This window comes from Megachile rotundata, chromosome 5 (genome assembly GCF_050947335.1).
Source record: "Megachile rotundata isolate GNS110a chromosome 5, iyMegRotu1, whole genome shotgun sequence".
Taxonomy (NCBI): domain Eukaryota; kingdom Metazoa; phylum Arthropoda; class Insecta; order Hymenoptera; family Megachilidae; genus Megachile; species Megachile rotundata.
The window spans coordinates 9,795,054-9,817,536 of record NC_134987.1 but is presented as its reverse complement, the minus strand read 5'-3'; the positions used below and the strand labels follow the sequence as shown (position 1 = coordinate 9,817,536).

The 22,483-nt window shown below is 33.1% G+C and overlaps 4 protein-coding genes across 11 annotated transcripts; 1 reads left to right on the top strand and 3 right to left on the bottom strand.

Annotated features, from left to right (window-relative positions):
- Window positions 1–8: 8 nt before the first annotated feature.
- LOC100874714 (uncharacterized) lies at window positions 9–9,894 on the top strand. Its single transcript, XM_012291236.2, has 12 exons — window positions 9–862; window positions 2,091–2,175; window positions 3,307–3,419; window positions 3,507–3,564; window positions 4,028–4,128; window positions 4,195–4,344; window positions 4,400–4,448; window positions 4,524–4,669; window positions 4,824–5,064; window positions 5,149–5,202; window positions 5,514–5,915; window positions 6,025–9,894. The coding sequence occupies exons 1-12, from the start codon at window positions 773–775 to the stop codon at window positions 6,129–6,131; spliced, it is 1,596 nt and encodes a 531-aa protein (XP_012146626.2). The 5' UTR covers window positions 9–772; the 3' UTR covers window positions 6,132–9,894.
- On the bottom strand, window positions 5,085–9,131 carry LOC100874826 (uncharacterized). 2 transcript variants are annotated; one of them, XM_076531698.1, is made up of 5 exons: window positions 8,997–9,131; window positions 8,537–8,832; window positions 8,092–8,279; window positions 7,749–8,013; window positions 5,085–7,622 (listed from the first exon to the last, which is right to left on the bottom strand). In XM_076531698.1, the coding sequence occupies exons 1-5, from the start codon at window positions 9,126–9,128 to the stop codon at window positions 7,082–7,084; spliced, it is 1,422 nt and encodes a 473-aa protein (XP_076387813.1). In that variant the 5' UTR covers window positions 9,129–9,131; the 3' UTR covers window positions 5,085–7,081. The 2 variants fall into 2 exon arrangements, with proteins under 2 accessions (XP_076387813.1, XP_076387814.1); XM_076531699.1 differs by having other exon boundaries at window positions 8,116–8,279.
- A 365-nt stretch (window positions 9,895–10,259) lies between the features above and the next one.
- On the bottom strand, window positions 10,260–18,360 carry LOC100875052 (uncharacterized). 6 transcript variants are annotated; one of them, XM_076531685.1, is made up of 16 exons: window positions 18,170–18,359; window positions 17,880–18,067; window positions 17,675–17,807; window positions 17,485–17,598; window positions 17,301–17,422; window positions 17,017–17,213; window positions 16,789–16,937; window positions 16,652–16,717; window positions 16,425–16,582; window positions 15,395–16,342; window positions 15,092–15,319; window positions 14,953–15,005; window positions 13,775–13,881; window positions 12,189–12,233; window positions 11,903–12,118; window positions 10,260–11,620 (listed from the first exon to the last, which is right to left on the bottom strand). In XM_076531685.1, exons 2-16 carry the CDS (start codon window positions 17,919–17,921, stop codon window positions 11,352–11,354), a joined length of 2,847 nt encoding a protein of 948 aa, XP_076387800.1. In that variant the 5' UTR covers window positions 17,922–18,067; window positions 18,170–18,359; the 3' UTR covers window positions 10,260–11,351. The 6 variants fall into 6 exon arrangements, with proteins under 6 accessions (XP_076387800.1, XP_012146636.1, XP_076387802.1 ...); XM_012291246.2 differs by having other exon boundaries at window positions 13,775–13,878; XM_076531687.1 differs by having other exon boundaries at window positions 11,498–11,658; window positions 11,879–12,118.
- A 394-nt stretch (window positions 18,361–18,754) lies between these two features.
- Window positions 18,755–22,464, bottom strand: LOC100877969 (BTB/POZ domain-containing protein 1). Of its 2 annotated transcripts, none has more exons than XM_012291252.2 (6): window positions 21,656–22,464; window positions 20,884–21,567; window positions 20,653–20,812; window positions 20,416–20,573; window positions 20,108–20,342; window positions 18,755–20,048 (listed from the first exon to the last, which is right to left on the bottom strand). In XM_012291252.2, the coding sequence occupies exons 1-6, from the start codon at window positions 21,925–21,927 to the stop codon at window positions 19,887–19,889; spliced, it is 1,671 nt and encodes a 556-aa protein (XP_012146642.1). In that variant the 5' UTR covers window positions 21,928–22,464; the 3' UTR covers window positions 18,755–19,886. The 2 variants fall into 2 exon arrangements, with proteins under 2 accessions (XP_012146642.1, XP_012146641.1); XM_012291251.2 differs by having other exon boundaries at window positions 20,884–21,570; window positions 21,656–22,461.
- Window positions 22,465–22,483: the final 19 nt, after the last annotated feature.

Sequence of the window (22,483 nt, the reverse complement as noted above, 5' to 3'; positions counted from 1 at the left end):
TTGAGTGAGTGCGTCACAAGTGCGTTGTCAAGGATTTTTTGTATTAATCGTAATTCCCATGAACTTGCAAACAGATATAGCTGCGAGTGAATGATGTGGACTATTATTATGCGATAGAATGTAAATAAGTACAACCTAAATATCTAATTTCCAAAAATTTTGTATATTTGAAGTACGAAGGTTATACAATCTCAGATTGGAGGTCAAGAATCATAAAAATCAAAGAACATAGAAATTTAAAAGAATTAAGGTAAAGAATCATAGAGATCCAAGGGCACAGAAACATCCAAAAAATGTCTAAACCATCATTGAAGATTTCAAGTGCTTCAAACTTGACAATTTAGAAACTTGAATAAATTTGAAAGTTGCAATTCGTCTCTAAACTATAAAATTCCAAATTTGCAATACAAAATGCAGCATAAAATTCTAAATTCGAACATTCGAAACATTTCAAAAGCTTTCAACGTATAACCTCCAATATTCATAGATTATTTAACGTGTACACGGTGGCAGAGAAATCTGGCATTTGGTATGCAAAACTTAATACCATCAATTTCTCCACAAATTTGTGACTTCGAATATTTAAAAAAGCGGGTTGAACGACAGCGTGATACGATTTTACGAAACAAAAGAGAATTACATTTTACGTCACTCTTTGACCGAAAAATCGCGAGCAATTCGTGAAACGTCGCAACCAGCAAGATTTCACTATTTTTGACAGGAGACATCGGCTGGTTTTCACGCTTTTACCGGGGAAAAAAGTATTCGGAAAATGGACGTAACGCTTCAGAAACACGACGCTAAACACATATACAAAGTGCCGGAAGGCTTGCGAGAATTGTGCGCCGACATATCTCGCGAGGTAAGCTCACGCAACATTTCGAAGAAGATCGAACTTTGGTCGAGTCATTGTTGCAATAAATATTGTGTTACAAATGATATATTTAATCGAGTAACCGAGATTCGAGCGATTTCTCCGGTGCACGCTAAAGTAAAGGTTAACGACACCCTTTCCCAGGGTTAATCTTGACATCTGGATCAGTTAAGATTTAATAACGTCGCTTTAATTTAACTCTGCAGCTGAATATTTGAAAAATCTCTTTGGCATGGAAATATTTTTCAACGGGCTTAAAAATTCGCGTCTCTATATTTTATCGCGAAATGATCGTTTCAAATGATTTAAAATATGGAAATATTTTTCAACAGGCTTAAAAATTCGCGTCTCTACATTTTATCGCGAAATGCTCGTTTAAAATGATTTAAAAGTTTAATAGCACGACATAAAATTTCAATCGATTATTAAAAATGTAAATGATACTCCCCCATTTTAAATAACATAATTTACATCATTATTCTCCGCCAGTTCCTTTCGGTTATATTGCATTTCAAACGCGATTAAATATTTGAACGGGTATCGTATTAATAATGAACTATATCATATTCACATTTTTAATGCATAGTCGAATTTTTGCGATTGAAACGCGAGCAGGGGTATACATATTTAAGCGAGATGTTATTCTCGCTTCCATTAATGAGAATTTTATTTATTTTATACTTTTCCGGTAAGCATAGGATCTCCTGCTGAATTTTCCTCGTTGTTAGGTATTTTATGAGTACATATTTTTGAAGTTGCTTCGAAAACATTATCAAGTTCTATAACAGCCCCGTTATTTGTTATTACAGTGAAATGAAATTTTATTTTACAATAAACAAAAATTTCGTTACTGCGCCGTATGGATTAATTCCTCCATGCAGCAGGTGACGCTTTGATCAAATAATAACAAAAATTAATTTATATTCGAGTTTTTGCTGTTTTCTCTTACTTTGTATTCCCGGAGTGACATTGATATCTCGTAATAAAATTGCTGTTAATTAAATATCAGACATTAATCAGTGCTAATGAAATGTGAGGCATTGATCGGTGGTTAAATATCACACATAGGTCACCGGTAATTAAACATCAGCTGGTAGAAAAAAACAGTGAATGTTTACAGTTATATCTTTGCGAATTCAGGGATTAATAAATCAAATTCGATTAAGTTATTACATTTACCCGAGTGATTAATCGATTTTCTTTTAATCGAAAACAGGTTCTTCGTTTGCAGCCGGCCAACCTGTACGCTTTTATCGCCGAATACGTGGACACGCTTCTCATCACGCGCGAAAACACGAAAAGTACATTTCACTTGCTGAGTTTACCTTTTTCACTGTCAATACGAAATTTTTCATTCGGATTCTTTAACCTAAATTCACGCTATTATTCATCCTGGAACTAAATTCATCTTTCATTCATTAACTTTCGTTTCCTGATGGAAAATTCTGTTATTTGAGAATTTAGGTGTTTGGAAATTTAAGAGTTTGAAAATGAAGTTTTTAAAAATTCATGCATTTTAACATTTTTTAAAAATTCATTCATTTTAACATTTTTTAAACATTCATTCATTTTAACATTTTTTAAAAATTCATTCATTTTAACATTTTTTTAAAATTCATTCATTTTAACATTTTTTAAAAATTCATTAATTTAACATTTTTTTAAAATTCATGCATTTTAACATTTTTTAAAAATTCATGCATTTTAACATTTTTTAAAAATTCATGCATTTTAACATTTTTTAAAAATTCATTCATTTTAACATTTTTTAAAAATTTATTCATTTAAAATTTTTTTAAAATTCATTCATTTTAACATGTTTTAAAAATTCATTCATCTTAACATGTTTTAAAAATTCATTCATTTTAACATGTTTTAAAAATTCGTTCATTTTAACATTTTTTAAAAATTCATGCATTTTAACATTTTTTAAAAATTCATGCATTTTAATATTTTTTAAAAATTCATGCATTTTAACATTTTTTAAAAATTCATTCATTTTAACATTTTTTAAAAATTCATTCATTTTAACATTTTTTAAAAATGTATTCATTTTAACATTTTTTTAAAATTCATTAATTTAACATTTTTTAAAAATTTATTCATTTTAACATTTTTTAAAAATTCATTCATTTCTAAATTCTTTAACAATTCTGAAATCTGATGATATAAGCCCTAAAAAGAAATAAATACAGTTTAATTAAGTACTGCCATAACGAAAGAATTAAAACCAGCCTAAAATAAATCTCCAATAAAATAAACGCTCTAATAATTAATTCATATGACAGAATCCTGCAAAGATTCTTTCAAAAGAACTCAACTCATTTTAAAGACATCAGCATCGTTCCTTATTTAAACGTACCTGAATGTAATTCCTTTTATTTTTAACCGGATGATCAATGGCTGCCATTAAACGTACGCTATCGTTACAGTCGCGGTCAAAGTCGTAAACAACATTCTGCTCGGTAGCCAGGCAATTCTGAGCATACTTTACAGTAGTGGTTTCACTTTGGAGCAGATCGCTGTCGCGGCTCCACGAATTCAAGTAAATTTCATTATCGCGTGCAACCACGCTAATCGATGCCCTGTACGATACTTTTGTGTGCCATTCTTCTTTTCTGTTGTTCCGCAGAGAGCATTCCGCGAGTTCTTGGACGCGGTTGACACGCAACCGGTGCAAATATGCGAAGGTAAGGTTTTACGAATCGTAAAGGGTGCACGTGATTAATTTAAAAGTGCAGCCTTAAACAGGGTAGTTCTGGGGGTAAAGTTGTAAAATGCAGAAATAAAGATTACTTAAGTTTACTGCGCACTGCTGTTCATGTGGTTAATGGTATCATTTTTGTTTCAATGTACTGATGAAGTGTACGACAAACTTTCGTTGTATTAACACAGAGATCTCTACTAAGAAATCTAGCCTGTTAAGGTTAGGATAATTAAACTGGTAATATAACGAGAGTGTGCTGCAAATACAAATAATAGAATACCTTTATAAATAATTCTATAATAGATAATTTCAATAGTAGTTATTAAAATTGTATTTATTGCATTTCCCTGTGTTCACTAATTCAAATACAGCTTCTATTTAAAACAATGCAGTATGGCAAATATCTGGCGTAGAATATGAATATATTTTCAATTGTTGAAGCATAGATTACTCCTTGGACGACCAATCCATGATGTCGATACGAAGCATCCTGGAAGCCACAGGAGCCACACGCGAAGACGCAGAACGAGCCGCGACAGTCATACAAGTTCATATCCGTAAACGACTATAAAATATACTTTCCCGACAAAATGAAAACGGACAGAAAAATTAGGCTGCTTTTCGTGGTCACTACGAGAGGATGGTTCTGAACGAAGCTCAAGGGAAAGTTCAATGGCAACGAGCAGTGACGAACACGCTGGACATCTTGAAAAAGGCTGGTGCCACTCAAGCGGAGATTACGAAGGCTGTTGGACACTTGAAGGTTAAATATTCGAGCATATTAGTGAATAATTATTGACCATGACGTATAATCGCAGTTCGCTTATCGAGGATACTACACTCGAAGGAATCAAAAGATCGACGCGCGTAAGAATCAGATATTACATCCTATAAATTCTTTACGAATTCTGAAGATAGATTCAATAATCTCGATATTCTCAGCGGGAACGGAGCATGAACCTCTTAAGGCGGATGAACGAATACTGGAACCTGCTGAAGCTATTCAAGCAGTTGCTTGGATGGATATGATGTACGAAGACTCTGGATTGACTATGGAAAAGGCCAATGAAGCTGCTTCTATTATTCAAGTAATTTGTTACCTCGCAACGAGTACTGAATTAATTATTATTAATCGATTCGATCGGTGTACCCTCGAGAGCTTCTCCTGAGGATAACTTATAATTTTATTAGATAAACAAGGAATATACAATGGAATAATATTAATTATTTTCGATTGGAAAGAGAGCCTATAAAAAGTATCAAGCGAGGAAACGTTGTTACGACGTCCAGAAGGTAGAATCGTCGAAGTCAATGGTAGTGGGGGCCATTTTGGACACTCTGCGACACATGGTTTTCGAAAGAGTGACATCACGCAAGGATATCCCAACGGAGTACGGTACTCGACATGAAATGATGATCACCAGCACGAAAGTAGAGCTAACTTTCAAGGAGCACTTGAGGAAGACACGTTTATCGGCAGAAAGTAATTTAAACCCTCATACATTCATATACATAGTTTTAATCAAACTCTTACGCTATTAAACAATCTTTCAAATATTCTCATTAGGTATCTCACAGATTGGTGAAATGGATGAGGAAGAGGAAGAATATGAAGACGAAGGTGACTATATTTACTCCACAACTTTCAATTATTCAGATTATTCTTCCCTTAAACTTTTTCTTATGTAACAATTTTGTTTTCGTTCATTTTTTCATTCTAAACGTCTAGGTTTATAATGTACAATGTTTACAATGTGCAGAAATTTTGTTTATATTTATAAACAATATTTGATATACTACCATACAGGTATGTTGAGATGAGAAAAATTCAACTGAACATTTAAAAAGAATATTGTCGTATTAGGCTACAAAAGTTAAAACAATATTAAAATCTTATAAACTTTGAATTTAATTTTGAATTTAAATTCAAAGGAGAAATGGAAGAGGTTGCAGTAGAGGAACCCCACGCCAAGCCTCAAGAACCGGAAGCGAGGACGGAAACAGATTACATGGAAGAACAGGCGGAGGAAGAAGACGAAGTGGAGGCAGTATCAGAAGCTGAAGTTGCGGAACATTTACCCACAACTCAGGAATCAGAAGCGAAGGCGGAAGAAGCGGAAGAAGTGGAAGCAGATGCAGGGGAAGAAGTAGAAGCAGAACCGGAAGAAACGAAAGCGGAAGAAGCGAAAGAAGAAGAAGCGAAAGAGGAAGAAGCGAAAGAGGAAGAAGCGAAAGAAGAAGAAGCGAAAGAGGAAGAAGCGAAAGAAGAAGAAGCGAAAGAAGAAGAAGCGGCAGCGGAAAAAACGGAGCACGAAGAGGAGAAAACTGGAGAAGGTAAAAAATGGCGTTAATCATTTCCGGTGAAGGTAGCTGTAATGAAAGTTAGTGGAACGAAAATTTATCTCGCGCGAATCAATTATTAACGAAAGTTGTACAATATAAGAAACAGAGAAACCGGCGGAGGAAGTAGCGGAAGAGACGGAAACGGCGGAAGAAGAGCCAAATGTTGCCCAAGAGACCAGCGGTACCGCAGACGCGCCGGCAGAATGATATAAATGCCCTCGTTTATTAACTTTATTAAAGCAATATACTTCCGAAATAAGTTTATTAACTTTATTAGCGCAATATGCTTTAAAAAATAACTCTTCTGAAGTGCACCGTCGCGTGGTCCTTCACGCGACGAAATTGAACCTCCGTCGAGTACACTTTTTTACACCTTCCTTTTTGCCCCCCGAAGCGAAAATGAAAATTAGAACCAGAGGCGGTTTGCTGGGAAATTTACGAGCATTTTAATGAAAATTCGAGAAACATATTGAGAGAAATTTATGTAACTTCAACTCAAATTTACGTACTTCCACTGTAGTTACATTTACATTAAACAACTTTTGATCGACCAACCGTGATAGCCAACTCACTGGCGGATTTAGTCCACGAGAAGCTTTCGGCATTAGAAATTTACGGATTTTAATTATTTAGCCATTAAAAATACTCGAATTTTTTCAACTCCAAGCCTTCTCACCTTATCTCTAAATCCCTATAGCCCTAATCAGTTTGATCAACTTAAGACTTCAGTAGATTGCAATTTGTTAAAATAGAAGAAATAGCAAAGAAAATGAATTTAAATGAATTTAATAGTAACTCTTGCAAATAATAACAAATGCAGTGCAACTGGCTAATATTGAACGTAACATCTTTTTACATAATGCGTCAACCATGCTGTCCGATAAAAATGTCCAATATTTAAGCGTACTATAAATCTTTTAGTTGAACAACTCGAAGTCGACCGATCGGTCAAAAGTTGCACAATGTAAACGTCCCCTTTGTGGATTCACGTTGAATTGGAAATTTCCTTTCAAGTAACAGTTCTAAAATGCGACAAATGAACCAAGAACATTATGTATAAAAAGAAGGCAATATATAACGAGCACAAGAAAAAGAAATATAATACAAATACAAAAATCTTTGAATAAATAAAATGCGTGTCGTGTAAAAAAATCTGGTTAGACGTAAAACGTGTGTCTCCAAGGTGTCCCTTTCGGTGAACAGCAAGTCCCTGTCTTTATCAGACGAGATTTTAAATTTTTTATGTGATTGTAGTCTCCGTCTCTGATAACTTGCCCGCAACCGTGCCTGCACGTTTTCCCTCGAAATCTATGTTTGTTGTCCGAATGTTTCTCTCGCTGTTTCGAATTAATATCTTCCAATTGACAGGTGGTTTCTGACGTGAACGATTTGTCGTCTTTGATTCGTTCATCCGAGATTTCCGCTTCGTCGGCACATTTCTTGATCTTGCACTTTCTGTTCGCTTTGTATTTTTCCACCAAGATGCACAGAGAGTCCTTGTGATGAATCGTGCCCACGCAATCGTCTAATTCTTCGTCTTTCTGCTCCTGAACCAACGATATCTTTTTCAATCCTTTCGTGCAACAACCATGGTTGCAGGGTACGTGATCCTTGTTACAATGAACTGCGTGATCGTTCAAATTTGACGAACAGAGACAGGTGTCTGAAGTGAGACGTGGTTTGCCTTTCGCTGTGCAACTGTTGAAAGAAAATGCAAATAAAAATTATACAACTGAAGTAAATTTATTCTAAATTAGTCAGATAATAATAATAAATTAATCAGATAATAATTCACATAATAAGCGAAATAAAAATTAATCGGACCTGCATTTTTCGTAGCAATGATGATGACAGTGCTCGTGAGAGTGGTAACAACGATGAGAATTCTGTGATTGACAGCAGTCCGTATGCGACCCCAACAAGTTCATAGTAGAATGTTTGGCACAATGAAAATCGCAATCGTGCGAAACGTTGGGCAACACGTTATCCTTTCGCGACTCGGAGACATTTAATTTAGATCGCGAATTTCGATGAGCCGACTTGCAATCTCTTCTCCCACCGCTGCAGCTGTGTTCTCCAGCGTTGCAGTCTAAACGAAGTGAAATTATCGCGATAATTCACGTCGAGATTAGGTCGTGATTCAAGAACGCGAAGAATTTCAACTCACTCCGTTTCTCGGACGAGTTGTTACCTTTGTCTACATCGTCGTGGCCTCTGTCGTACAGAAGATTAACGGAATCCAATTTCGACGAAGTTTCTTTTGGACTTCGTCTACCTGAATGAGAATATGAAGTACGACAGCGGCTAGAATTCCTCGACTCCGTTATGAAGCCTTTCATGGCTTTTCCATCGTTGCTGAGGAATTAAGGATTAAACGCTTGACATGGCTAATCGTTTCATGAGGATAGAAATGTGATTTTAAATGAAAATATTGGTTAATTTAATTTTTAAAGTATTTAGAAAAAAAATTCTTTAAATCTCCTACATCCCTTTAGACAGCGCTATAAAAATATACCTATATTTATCCATGGAAATATACGTAAAACACCTACATCATATTACAATTATATTCTCATCAAATTGTTAGTGTAATCTTTTGATTTAAATCGTACCTCTCTGATTGTTCTGCTTTGAAACATTCAATTTTTCTCGCGATACCATTGTGTTCTTTGCTTGGAACGATATCAAGCGCATCTCCACCACTGCCCTGTTCATTGCGTTTGCGACAACAACTGCAGATTATAGGTATCTGAAGTAAGTTTTCCTTGAATGAGCTACTCTCCCCGGATTCGTCATTCCAAACTGCCACTGGCTCGACACAATTCGACATCGTGTTCAAACATTTTCTCGGTGTAAACGATAAATTCTCCGCATCGTTGGTTTCCTCGTTTCCTGTGATGCTTTCAGTCTGATTGTAAGTTTAAGAGATGGAAGACTTAAATAATAATAAGCAACGAAACCTACGTATACGTTAGAAACTTAAGATAAAATTATTATTAAAATTGAAATAATTAATGTAGAAGCTAATGTCTTTTGCAACTTTTCAATGTTTCATTTTGATTATATAATTACTTCGTCAAACTTGGTTACTTCTTCGGAGTTACAACAGAGACCATAATTTTTTGGAAATTTACGTCTTGCACGTCGAAAGGCAATTGCGGCTGCGACCAGTTGATGCGACGAAGATGGACAAATCTGAGACATGACTAAACGATCATATCATTTCTCTGATTTTACAAATTCCGATTCTTTATCGATAAATAAAACTGTTTAAGTTTGATGTGGCGAAAGATGACGGAAAATGTGGTGAAGTGAGCCACATTTTTTTATGACTGCTACATAAAAAAACGAGTTCGAGCCTTTTATCGAGACTAATGTTTAAAAAAAGTGACTATAGCTAATAATTAGAGTGCAGATAAATTTGACTTTGAGTAATATATTACAATGACATTACATATATAATAACTTTAGCGTTTCAATAAATAAGATTTATTTAATAATTTCCAGTTTCGACAAACATTACGATGAGTGCTCCATAAAAAATGTATATTCCACCCGCAAGATCTTAACGTCTTCTTTTAATTATAGAACGTACAGGGCTCGTTTTATGGTGGTCGATTCTATTACGGTCTGTAACACACGCCATTCGCTCCATATAACGTAATGGGCAATTCCAGAAGCGTACACCTTCATCGGATTTGTATTAAGCAGAATTCCAACTGGCATAAAAAAAGCCTAGGTCAATATTCGATCACCGCAGTTACCATGTTGGAACGTTTAACGACTTTAATTAGAACGATGGCTGATTGGTAGCAAAAACAGAGCCGTTTTAACGACACGGCTGAAATCGATACTCGAAACGAACGTATATTTGCAAGAAATAAAATCCCAATATACGTTGATTATATCTGTTGTTTAACCATTTGTATTTTAGAAATAATATAGGTCACTGATTTAAATATTCCAGTAATATGTGTACACTTTAATTTAATTAATGCACGCAAGAATAACGTAGTGACACAAAAATTATGATTAAATTAATTTATTCAAAAATCATGTTCCATCAAAAAATATATTCCTATAACTAAATCATAAAAATAATTATTTAACCTAAAGGTAAAAGATTCCGCATATCAGTCAAAATTTTGAGAAGCTTCACGCTTCGTAATATAATGTTCAAAGAACACCACGAAGATACTGTCTGTTCACTTAATCGTAAAAATAAAATTATTTTTCTAAGGCCAATCACACGTTTTATCCAAACATTTATAGAAATGAAATTTTCAGTTTCTCACGCAGAAGGAACTCCGCAATTTTTTATAGTTTCCCGTAAAATCATTGGAAACAATTTATTCACGTTTCCATACAAAATTGCATACACCGTATGTAGATTGTCTACAAACAGATATCACATGGTACAGAGAGTATGTTGATAACGAAACAAGGTATAAATAGACAGCATATGGTAAATGTAAGGAAAGACTAATTACGTATTATAGATGCAAATCAAAAGGAAACGTATACTCCTAGATCCTCGTGTGTGCGTTAATACTAAAAAGCATTTCTTGGAACTAATCAATATCATTTCCCATTATATATCTATATGCATTCATGTCGTAACAATTTATAATCCATTTTTTTTTCTTTGTAAATCGTGATTCGCACGAAACGGTGTTACGTAATTACGAGAAATGCACACGTTACTCGCTTATAACAGGTTATTTATAAATTTATTACTATCCTACGCTACCTAAAGCCTTGCAAACATACGCCATAAATAATTTGTAACATATACACAGTTTTTACAGAACAGCGCCTTTTGCAGCGATACACGTTCATAACGAACAATTAAATTAATCGTTAACCGTCGCATGGAACAATTTGATGAAGATAACGTAATGCAATGCCATCCATTTATGTTTCTTACGCCTTTTGAAACCAGCATTTGTTAAGAACTAACACTCCCGCGAGTACAACGAAACCCCATTTATCTGAACGCGTCAGAGAACAAACTGATTTACATCTGTAATAAATAAATTAAACGAGTTTAACAATCGAGTCAGTTGATCCATTAATTCCAAAAGAAAGCATATTATTTTTAAAATAATACTTTTTATTATATGCAAATAGATAAATAGAGTTAACACACAACCGATAATAAACGCGTTAAAGCTAATGAGTATTTACGCGTGCATAATTCCAATTTAATAGTTAAAAAAAAAATACTTTGCGACCATAAAATGCACAGCATAATGTCGCATATTATATGTTGTTAATCATACTATCGATATTTAATTCAAATAAACGAAGTTTTGTCGTACTCGCAGAAGCTGAAGCGATTAACATGGCGTAACATTGGACGGACTGCATCAGCCATCTTTAAGGTACTAGTGTAAAAAGTCCATTCATGGTATTATATGGATGTATTTAGTTCATCCATGGTGGACAGGAAGTCGGTGGCTGATATGTTTGAGATATTGGCACCTGATAATGTTGCGCTGTTTGAGGAGGATGCTGCGGTCGTTGCTGATGATGCGGCGGTGGTGGTGGCGGTGGATTGCAAATGGATTGCATCAATGGATGTGAATTGTAAGGGGGAGGTTTTGTCGTATACGGTGGCATTTGATTATATTCGACATTCAATTGATGCTCCAATATTGCATTTTGTACCGGCGAACGATTACCTTCAATGTGTCCTGAATAATCACGGAAACACTACATTACACACGCAGACCTAAGATAAATTATAAAAGTTAAATGTATAAAGGAAATTTACAAAATCGATAGATAAACTAATTTTTTCGTTTTAGATTCAAAAAACCCACCAAAGCAACCGCATAATTTGACTAATTTTTGAGCGTGTATTATGAACATGAATGTTAATGAAGTATTAAGTATTTAAGTGAATCATATAGATTATATTTACAAATGTATACAGGTAAACAATTATTTACATTGCCATTATTCAGTGTGTATACCTCTGGGTCTAATTTGAGGTGGTGGCATATTAGTCGGAGGTAGTGTAGGACACACTCCTTGATGCTCCCCGTCTCTTGGCATTGGCGGTGGTCTACCCCATGGAACTCTGACATGATGACTTTGCCATGGCGCTTGCGGTGGAAGAGGGGGAGGTAGAGGTGGTCCACCTCCTGGATGAATGTTCATTGTATCTCCCATCGCATTCTGCTCATTTCCTATGATACGAATATGAATCCGTAATAAAGTCCGTTTCACAATTCAAACAATGTATAATTTTAAGTATACCTGAACTCATGCCTGGAGTTTTTTGATCCATGTTGCGTTTCTCACCTACATAATGAGAATAATGAAATGAAACAAGACATACAATAGGATATGCAATAACTATATATAATATGTCACAGAATTAATATGGCAAATAACGTGATGAAATATTGTAATAAAACTGTCAGCTTAAGTAGTATTAGTTTGTTATTAAAAATAAAGGTACAAGTACATTATTTTTGCATTGTATAAAATTAAAAATTTTGTACAAAACTTTTAAAATTATAAAAGCTAAATAGAAAGCTATTTGTGCTATTTAAATACTATTGTACTATTCAATTGTCACTGCTTTTTTTTTCTTCTCAAGATGAATATGTTTCTTCTCGAGACTGTATAAGAAAAAAAATTGAATCTTTTGTATTAATTTTTAAATTATTTTAATTTGTGAAATTATAGAACGATGTAACAATATTTCACGCCATTGACCATTTCTAACTAAAAACAAGAAAATAAATACTGATTATAGAGCTACATTTATTAGGGAACACAATACATTTCAGTCCATGGTGTCAGTATGGTGTTACAATTACCGTTCAGCTTATTCAATCTGCTCTTTCTACCTAACCCATGATCTGTAAAATAAAACTTATCATTAGGAATTTATTTGCATCTACAACAGCCGAATTTCCAACTAAAACCGTCCTCGAGATCACGTGAAAGTGGATTCGCTATAAAACAAACAGCGTTATAATGTACATGTAGTTTTATCTGCAAAATCCAGAGCATTGATTCTGAAAATTGCTTATACGCAAAAAGAACAGCGTTAAATAATGTTTAAATTAATGCTTATTAATGTTGATACAGTAATCCATGTATTTGCATGCTCCGCTTTATCCGAAGAAATGCAACCTTAATTATTTAACTCGTTAAACTTAAAACACTTATATTAAAATATATAATGCATTTAAACGTAACGCGAATGATAATAATTATAGTTAATACGTGTTAAAAGTAATCACTGAAATATAAAATCACTTTGTTGCATAGACATCTGAAAACGCATATGCTTGAATTGAAACCATACGAAGAAGCATTAAAATTAAGATGCTTAAGTTAACTATTATAATGATGTAATATAATAGAGCGAAAATTTTGTTAATTCTAAATAATAACAAACAAAGACAAATAGAAAGCAATCTATTATCGTGGCATTATGAATGTCGTAGACAATCCTGATGTCCATCTGCAAAATATTTGTATAAATACATGAAATTTAGCAGATCACTAAACATGTCACAATTAAGAGTAAGACAAAGTTCATACTGTTTAGCAAAACTGTATATTTACAGTAAATAATGTACTACAAGCTAAGAGTATTGAGAAACAATGCTTGATACCCATCTGAAATAAAAATGTAAAAGTAGATTGATCAACCATAAAAATATCATTCATTGAATATTAAAAAATGAAAATATTTACGTTAAAAAAAAAATGTAAGTTAACACTGAATTTTGTGTATTTAATCTTATAGTTATTTTTTGTAATATTATTCTAATTTTCAAAAGGTATCCAGCACTCTTTCATCTTAAATACTCTTAGTTACAGACCTGGATGTGGAGGTGGCATTAGCAGCTTGTTTCGATCTCCATGTGGTAGACCCATAGATGTTGGTGATGGGCCATGTAAGACTTGCTGCTGTCGATCACCTTCTCTGCTTAAACAATTCAGTTTCAAATTATTAACGCACAATCCATGGTTATAAATAAACATTTCAAAATTTAAGCAAATATCACCTGATGCACTGGCATGGATACTTCTGAAATGTTAAAAATACCTGGTATCTCCAGGCCGTAGTTAATCATACCAAACTTTATGTGAAATGTATTTTATTTCTATAGAACACAGAATATTATTGTATCAAAATTATTCCCAATTGCTTTACGTATAATCTGTAAGGTATTATTAACTAGCACTAAAAGCTTAAATTACATATAATATCCACTAAAATATCACTACTGACAATAGAACTGTTACTTCATTTATGACACATATGGAAAAGTAATTTCTTTTGGGAAAGACACATACACAATTAAACTCTTTTGTCAATATATAATATTCTGTGAAAAATTCACAATATTCACAATCAACTACTTTAAATAATCCTGATTACTTGGATACACATTTATATCAATTCCATACTTTATCACAAGTAAAACAGTTGTTTAAAGATAATTTAATTGTGAATATGTAAAGATATTTATTATCAGATTATAATTTTTAAGAATAAAAAACAATGTACCTTACTCTATAATACTGAGTGACTTTAATTTTTCATAATAAATTTATGAGTAGGAAATAAATAAAGCATTCCCCTCTTATTCATTGAGTTTGGTACATCTTAATCAAAGCAGATTTCTGGAAAGAATTTAACTTACAATCTTCATGTCTAAACAGTTATTTACGAAGCAGCTTTTATAAATAAGAGACTCCCAACACTGTTTATGGTACTATAGAAAACGGTTCAAGACATTAAAAATATAACACTGTTTTTCGATTTTGAATCTAATCAAATATTATAGCAATTTAAATTTAATACAAAAAATAAGCATGTTTACTTTATGTTTTAAATACATATTTAAATATGTAATTAAAATTCATTAAACCTGCTTTATTCACACATCAAAATTTTATTTTCTCGTACACTCCAAGAAAACTATACTGTGTACATATAAATATAACAATTAATATTAAATTAAATAAAGAATAATTCAATCATTTTACTTACCCTGTTCCGTGACGCTGAGCAGGCAGGGGAACACATTGATACGGCGATGCTTCCTGTTATTTATGTAAAAGAATGTTTTTAGAATTTTTCAAGAAGGCAAATTAATTTATCGAGAAAATAATAAACTCTAAAAACTAACCGGATTTGTTTCAACGTCTGAAAATCTTCTCTTTACCCCATGAGATTTCTGTTCCGACGAATCAGGTTTTTGTTCAAATTGTTGAGGTGGTGGTTGAACCGTGTAATGTACTTGAGGTGGGACATGTCCATTCTGATATTGCATATGCTGTGCATGGTACTGTATCTGTGCTTGAACTTGAGGCGGAGGTACATTATGCAGAGGTATATTTGCAGGTGGCATTTGGACCTATGAAATACAAATTTTACTATTAATACATGTTGTATTTAATTAAAATATATATTATAGATGTCATTACATTACCTGCAATTGACCCTGAGATTGTAACATTTGCTGGGGTTGCTGTGTTTGATACAGCCATGGAGCATTTTGTGGGGGTGGTGCTTGCGTCGGTGGCGGAATACTAGTAAGAATATTCATAGAATTTGGCATTTGAGCAGCTGATGGTGGTGGTACAATTTGTGGAGGTGGTACTGGTTGAGGATGTGGCCCTTGATCCACTGATCCTTCTTGTTGATGTTGTACTTCACCTCCAGGAGGAAGAGGATGTTGTTGAGGATGTTGAGGTGATTGAGCGTTAGGAACTAGGAAAGTTTGGGTAGACGGAGGTGGTACTTGTAAATGAAACTGAGGAGCATGACCTTCAAATTGTGGAGGTAACATATGTTGAGCCACAGCCTGAGACTGTTCATGATTTTGTTGCAACTGTGGTGGAACAATATGTTCCCCGGGTTGTAACACAAACTGTGTTTGCGATTGCGATGCAGGCGCTTGAACTTGTTGGTATTGTATTTGATAAGTTTGCGGTACTGGAGGTGGTGGCTGATTTGGAGGAAAATTTGGTGGAGGAAAATGGAGATGCAATAGCGGCGGAGGTGGTTGCTGAGTTATATTAATCGGAGCTGCTGGCGGTGGTTGTTGTAAATTCACGTTTACGGCTTCAATTATTCCTTGCGATGGCGTAGAAGGCCTCTGTACATTCGGTTGTGTATAAACATAAGAAACCGCACCACTGACTGGCACATTGCTACTTGTAATGAAATTTTGTTGAGCTGGATTCTGAGGTGGTGGTTGACTCATCACATACATCTGAGTCACGGGTTGAGGTGATGATTGTGACCCAGGTTGAATCCCTTGAATCTGAAGTGGTTGTCCAGGATGAATTTGATATTGCACTTGACTTACTGTTGATGGAGGACCAATTAATTGTACTTGTCCAACTGGTGGAGGTGGCATAAATGTTTGTATCTCCTTTATATGAAACATTGAATTAACAGAACAATAATTATAATTTCAGTAGCTGTTGCATACACCATTTAAATTGAAATATTACCTGAGTTTGTGGGGGTGGTACTAATGGTCCAGAATGAGGAGGAATGTGTACTCCAGGTGGAGGGACTGTTATACCAGATCCTGGTGCACCAGCTACTGTAGCAGTGAGAATTGTTGCTGGTAATGTTACTACACTACTTTGTGGATGTTGTATAATATCTGTTCAGAATGATTAATATTGGTTAGAAAAAGAATTTCTACAAGTCGTGAACTATTAATATGTTCTACCTTGATGTTGTATAGTAACAACATTAGGTTGTCCCAAGGTACCAATATTCATAGTTTGAAATTGTGCTATAAAAAATGAAAATATCCATGAATGAAAAATCGTAATCACAGTATATTTATAAAAGTGTAATTCATACTTTGTTGTATTTGTGATTGCTCTATAACTTGCTGTGACTGTACAGGAGGTGGTTGTTGCTGTATGTATGACTGTAGTTCAGACTGCATTGTTTGAATTAAATTAACTGCTAACTGTTTTGCATTTTGTAATGCTTCTGGTTTTGGATGCCTACATAAACAAAATATATAATGCATTTTATCACTACAAACTGTAACTAATTATTAAAAAAAATATAAATAATTCTTACTCTATATACAAATGTAGAGGCTCCGGAGATTCAGTTCCTAAAACTGGATCAATAAACTGTGATCCTCTACCCCTCAAAGTTACATTTGCACCTGTTTCACCCCTAATGTATAATAAATTTGCACCACTTGCACCTATAATTCTACCTCGTAAGTCAAACCCTTCTGGAGCATTCTCTATCCCAACACAAATTTTTTCCTGTCAACATTATGGACATATATTGTTAAAGAAAAATATACATTACAGACATATTGTTAATATACAATATATACAAATATTACATACTACGGATGTAACTCCGGAATGTAAACTCATAAGAGGTGGTGGTGCATTAGTAAATCTACTTGGCCTATTTAAAGAACTTTGATGTTCAGTTTTGATAATCTCATTAATTTTTTGTATAGCCACTGTAAAAAAAGAAACAAATAAATATTTCAGTTTCACAAAAAATGAAAAAGAAATAACATACAATCCACATTATGTTTAGTATGTCCCTGTATGTAAAGGTACAAAGGACGTTCATTAGGACATCGTAACTTTTCTTGGTCTGTCATGAAACGTCCACGGGTTGACACAGTAGCACCTAAAGATATTTAAAGTATGTCAGATACAAAGTATGTACTAAATAATAAAGGCATAATTAAAACACAGAAATAAACCTGAATCAAAATTGATTCCATCTTGTATATAACCCTTTGTAAGCAATGTGCGGGCACTAGGTGGTATTTCATTAATTTCAAACTCTGACGTATATGTCTCCCCATTTTTAAAGGTTGCATTTGAAGCTGTCAGCTGTTTATTTAAAAAAAAATGCATTAGCCAAAAAACTATTTGCGTTAATATTAAAATTATTTTACATCTTACCTTATTATTCGAATCTGATCCTCTTAATTTTCCTTTAGCCATAGAGATGAAATATGTACAGCCTTATCAAAGTCTTTTTTCTCATAACGTCAAAACATGCACACAGTTAACGCCATTTAAATGTCTTATCACTATATTACATGAAACGAACCAATAATTCTATCGTTTCTGTTACGGTATTCCAATTTCTACAAATAAATCACGTACATTGTAAAAAAGTCGAGGTTATGACTAATACCAATAAATCTCCAATTAAGCGCCAATGAAGAAAACTGTATTGTAATACAAACCTAATCATTTAACAAAAATTAATGACAAACTACAATCCCATGATACATATACGCTCAAAACAGTTATCACTGAATTAATTTCGGAGTGATCTCATAAAAATATTAACCAATACTACAAATCATTCACTACCATTCTTTCAGTACCATTACTGTACAAGACGCTGACACTGACAGACTTGCGCGACGAAGGCTAATGTTGCCACGTTAATTTTATATGTATTAATAACACAATATTGTATAAATATAAAATTGCTAATTTTAACAATTCAATTTATTACATATTAATTTTATATTTTGCATACATGTATTCTAAATATTAATATATATATTTATATGTATTATAAAATTACCGCTATTACCATATGGTATTTGAATATTTATTTCAAATAATTTTATGAATTTTATAATAAGCTAATGATAAAGAATATATCCGATAAGAATTCTAAATAATTTGACCTTATAATAAAACGGAATTTTTGCATATGAAAATCAAAATTTAAATATAATTACGAAACACAAGAACGACTGTACAGGAGTTTAAAGATACGTTAGGAAACATTGGAAATAAATTTTTCGATGAATAAATAGTTTATTTAATTCTTTAATGCTATTGTGTGCATTTTTCTGATTTATAATACAATTACAGTATAAATAATTACTTATACGCTATTGACAAAAATATCGCGTTCATACATCAATTTTCTTTATTGTGCAAATATAGATAAGTGTTTGACTAGTTTGCGCAGTTAGTCAGTACTAACAAGAAACTTGGAAGATTTAATGTTTCTAATATTTCAACGAAAAAATACATTAAAACTTTCCTTTAGTATTACATTTATGTTTCTGAAATTAAAGTAATACTAGAAAGATAACAATATGTTACTTCCATTTAGTTACTACATGCATTTGACTGCAGACAATATGCAGTTTGCTACAAAATTTATAGAATTTATTGCTAATTTTTCTAAACAATGTTTAGTAAGCTTTAAATTGTAGCATGCGATTATTCCATGCTAATTGTTAACATGAATACGAATTTTATGTTATTTTATGCACTTTCCAAAAAACAAATAATTAAACAAAATAATTTTTTAAACAATGATAACGAGAATCTATATTTCTTTGTACATAAAATTATTAACTACTGTATATATAAATTTACCACTCATGTACATATTGTTTGAAAAGATAGAAAAATAGATTATCTTCAATTATGAATATTGATATTTGCAACTTGTTCAATGTATGATTGCCTTCTTCAAGCTTGTTTAAAACTTATTTACCTACAAAACCCTTAACTAATTTTCACTTATTTTAGGGTTTGGTAGGAAAGTAAATTTTATTTCATTTTGCAGAAGTCAATCACTATAATACTTAATAAAAACAAGTTATTTGCTTCAACTTTAATTTTACTTCAGTGGTACGAATCAGTCTCTTCTCCCAATAAGGCCCTTTTGAGATCTATAAATTTTCAACACTCTCAATTAATTATGAAATAGAAAGCATTATTCTTTTGTCTGCAGCATAAATAAAATTTGAAAGACTAGCAATATGCTCATGATTCATTTAGTTCAAAACTCTACACTCAATAGTAATGAAATATATAATTGACAAAGAAACTGATATATAAAATTTGTTAATTTCAATTTAATATATAGTACTTTTTAAAAGACAATGAAACTGAAAAAAGGAATGTTGTTATTATGTACATGAGTTATTAAGTGTAAAATATAAGCTCAGGAATTTGTCCTTCATCTGTAGATGTTCCATTATTATCTCCAGCTTCAATACTAAATTCAAATTTAACTTTCCCATTTCCTGAATCACTATCCACCATTACCGTTTTTAAGCCCTTAGTTCCATAATGTGAATAAGGACCCTGAAATAATAATATCATAATATGAAAATTCATAACAAAATAGAAAATATCAAACAGACCTTAAATGTTGCTGATGCTGTGTAAATTGTATTGGGTAAAATTTCTGCTAACTCTTTAAACATTAAGCGATAAGTGTACTTTGAACCATCACAGCTAAAACTTGTTGCATTAGTAGCAATCACTTTCCCAGAAGCAGTGTGTATTAATTCTATTAATACTTCGTAAATCGCTGGACCATGCATGCTACCATAAACTCCATAACCGATAAGAAATATACGTCTATCGACGCTAAACCTAAACAAATAAAAAACAAAATTACATAAAATACATAATCATGAAACTATTTATGTGTTATTGTAAATGTCACCTTATACGATCACTTGTTCCATTATACCCCCATCTACTCTTAGTATGTTGAAATCTGCAAACCGTTTGTTCCTTACCCGTCATACAACAACGAGGCATTGTTTGAAATTCTATCATTGGCTTTGGATTCAGTATAAAATATGAAAATAAAGAAAGAACCTGAAAAATATATTTGTTTAAATAAATTATTTTATGAATACATAAGATGTTTGTTAAATTAGGTAACTATAATACTAGCCTCTGAATTAGTCAGAAGTCCAGATTGTGCTGGACCAGCAGTAAATTCTTCTTTTGACATTAAAGGGAAACGAACTAAGGAAAAAGCACTTCCCAATACTAAACGTTGATTTTCTGGAGTAACTGGTAATTGATGCCTTATACATTCTGCTTCTGACCATCTATTTACAGTAACAAATGGTAAATATAATCATACATTTTAAAATCAATAATTATATATATATTCATGTACCTGACGACTGCTTGAAATATTTTAGATTCTCTAACACGCAAAGTATCTCTTTCCAAAACAATTTTTAATGTATCGATATCAATATCTGTAAATCCATCTGCATTTAATGCCTCTGTAGTAAATCTATCTATAGTATCCAAACATACTGCAGCCAACTGAGGTTCATCAAAAAGACGAGCTTGCGTTAAAAGTAAGAAAGCATTATCACTGGTTAAATTATTCTTCAAATAATCCACGCAATGCTTTTCTAAAGCTGACACTGCATACTTCTTAGCTGTATACAATGTTGTCATCACAGTTTCAGGATCTATCTGTATCTCATCTGTATATAAAAAAAGGAGCACTGCTAAAAAAGCAGCAGGCTCTACATCAGGTACTTCTATTTCTGAAGAAGCTGTTGCAAGTGTTCCATTAAACATTGCATCAAAAACGGCACTTCCAGAAGATAAGACTAGTTTATGAGCTGGTATACGTTGTTTTTGTGCTCCCCTTCCTACTATAAAGCTCACGTCCGATAATATTTCATTATTGAAAAGAAAAACAATTCTTTCACGCATTGTTGCTTTTGTACCTTGCCAATTATAAGCTACAGTTGCTTGACTGCTTGTTGATATATTTTCCAAAGCAACTTGATTCTGAGGTCTTCTTTCCAAGTGTAATGCATTTGCTGCATTTGTCGGAGGTCTACTGAAACATCAATATGAACACATTACAAAAACATTGCCTGCAGAAACATCATAATTTAATATAATCACATTCTTAAGATATTTACTTATCCCCATTTGAGGAAGAGGGTTCTCCACCTCTAGCTGTTGATGAAGTTGGTTGGTCTTCATCACAAATAAAATTCAGTGCTCTTCTGGCGCGTGAAAGAGTAACATTACCAATTGGTTGAGTACTACAGACAGGTTCAGAATATGAATCTCCAGAAGCAGTAAGATTCATGTTTTGTTGAGATTCATCATTATCCTCATGGCCTAAGCGTAAATTATTTAGTCTCGACACAACATTTGGCACGTCATTCCAGGAAGATTCCGAGGACATTTTGACACATGAAACGTAGTATTTTTCGATGTACTGCCCCGTTTCATTTAATTGTTGCTTATCGTGTCAAGAAAGGCAGCGCGAACGATTTCATCAGTTCGCCTATTTCGTTGTGGTCATTTAATGTTTTGTGCGCACAAATGACAAGATTTGAACGTGTTAATTAGAATAAATTCGAAAAAAATGCGAACGTCATTGCTTAGAGGTAACTTTTTCACCTGTTTGTTAGCAGGTACCAGTAGCAATAGCTATATGCATGTGCCTTTACAAATTGGCACTTGATTAAAATGTGCTTTGAAATAAATTGTGCTTGCCACTGACTTTACCTGACTATACTATAGTCAACTATAGCTATTACTATACTCTATTCAACAAGAAATCGTACTTATACGAATTTTCATCCATTCTATCATCAACTAGATACTATTCAAGATCAGTGCCTCTGTTTAAAATCACAAGTACCTGAGTAGGCCTGAATGGATCTAGATCTGTCAGTGAATAGATCTAGTCGCATAATACATCTAGGTATTAGATAATACACTATGATACGTACCAG

What these genes read in the sequence shown, in the direction of transcription:
- LOC100874714 (XM_012291236.2), top strand. Translation starts at nt 773, where the DNA reads ATGGACGTAACGCTTCAGAAACACGACGCTAAACACATATACAAAGTG. An exon ending in GGAAGAATATGAAGACGAAG is followed by an intron (nt 5,203 to 5,513) that starts GTGACTATATTT and finishes TTAAATTCAAAG; the next exon opens with GAGAAATGGAAGAGGTTGCA. An exon ending in AGAGGAGAAAACTGGAGAAG is followed by an intron (nt 5,916 to 6,024) that starts GTAAAAAATGGC and finishes GTACAATATAAG; the next exon opens with AAACAGAGAAACCGGCGGAG.
- LOC100875052 (XM_076531685.1), bottom strand. Translation starts at nt 17,921, where the DNA reads ATGGCTAAAGGAAAATTAAGAGGATCAGATTCGAATAATAAG. An exon ending in ATTCCGGAGTTACATCCGTA is followed by an intron (nt 17,214 to 17,300) that starts GTATGTAATATT and finishes TAATGTTGACAG; the next exon opens with GAAAAAATTTGTGTTGGGAT. An exon ending in GCAATCACAAATACAACAAA is followed by an intron (nt 16,718 to 16,788) that starts GTATGAATTACA and finishes CATTTTTTATAG; the next exon opens with CACAATTTCAAACTATGAAT.
- LOC100877969 (XM_012291251.2), bottom strand. Translation starts at nt 21,927, where the DNA reads ATGTCCTCGGAATCTTCCTGGAATGACGTGCCAAATGTTGTGTCGAGA. An exon ending in GACTTCTGACTAATTCAGAG is followed by an intron (nt 20,574 to 20,652) that starts GCTAGTATTATA and finishes TATATTTTTCAG; the next exon opens with GTTCTTTCTTTATTTTCATA. An exon ending in CAGCATCAGCAACATTTAAG is followed by an intron (nt 20,049 to 20,107) that starts GTCTGTTTGATA and finishes TTATTATTTCAG; the next exon opens with GGTCCTTATTCACATTATGG.
- LOC100874826 (XM_076531698.1), bottom strand. Translation starts at nt 9,128, where the DNA reads ATGTCTCAGATTTGTCCATCTTCGTCGCATCAACTGGTCGCAGCCGCA. An exon ending in AAGTAACCAAGTTTGACGAA is followed by an intron (nt 8,833 to 8,996) that starts GTAATTATATAA and finishes ACTTACAATCAG; the next exon opens with ACTGAAAGCATCACAGGAAA. An exon ending in CATTGCTACGAAAAATGCAG is followed by an intron (nt 7,623 to 7,748) that starts GTCCGATTAATT and finishes TTCTTTCAACAG; the next exon opens with TTGCACAGCGAAAGGCAAAC.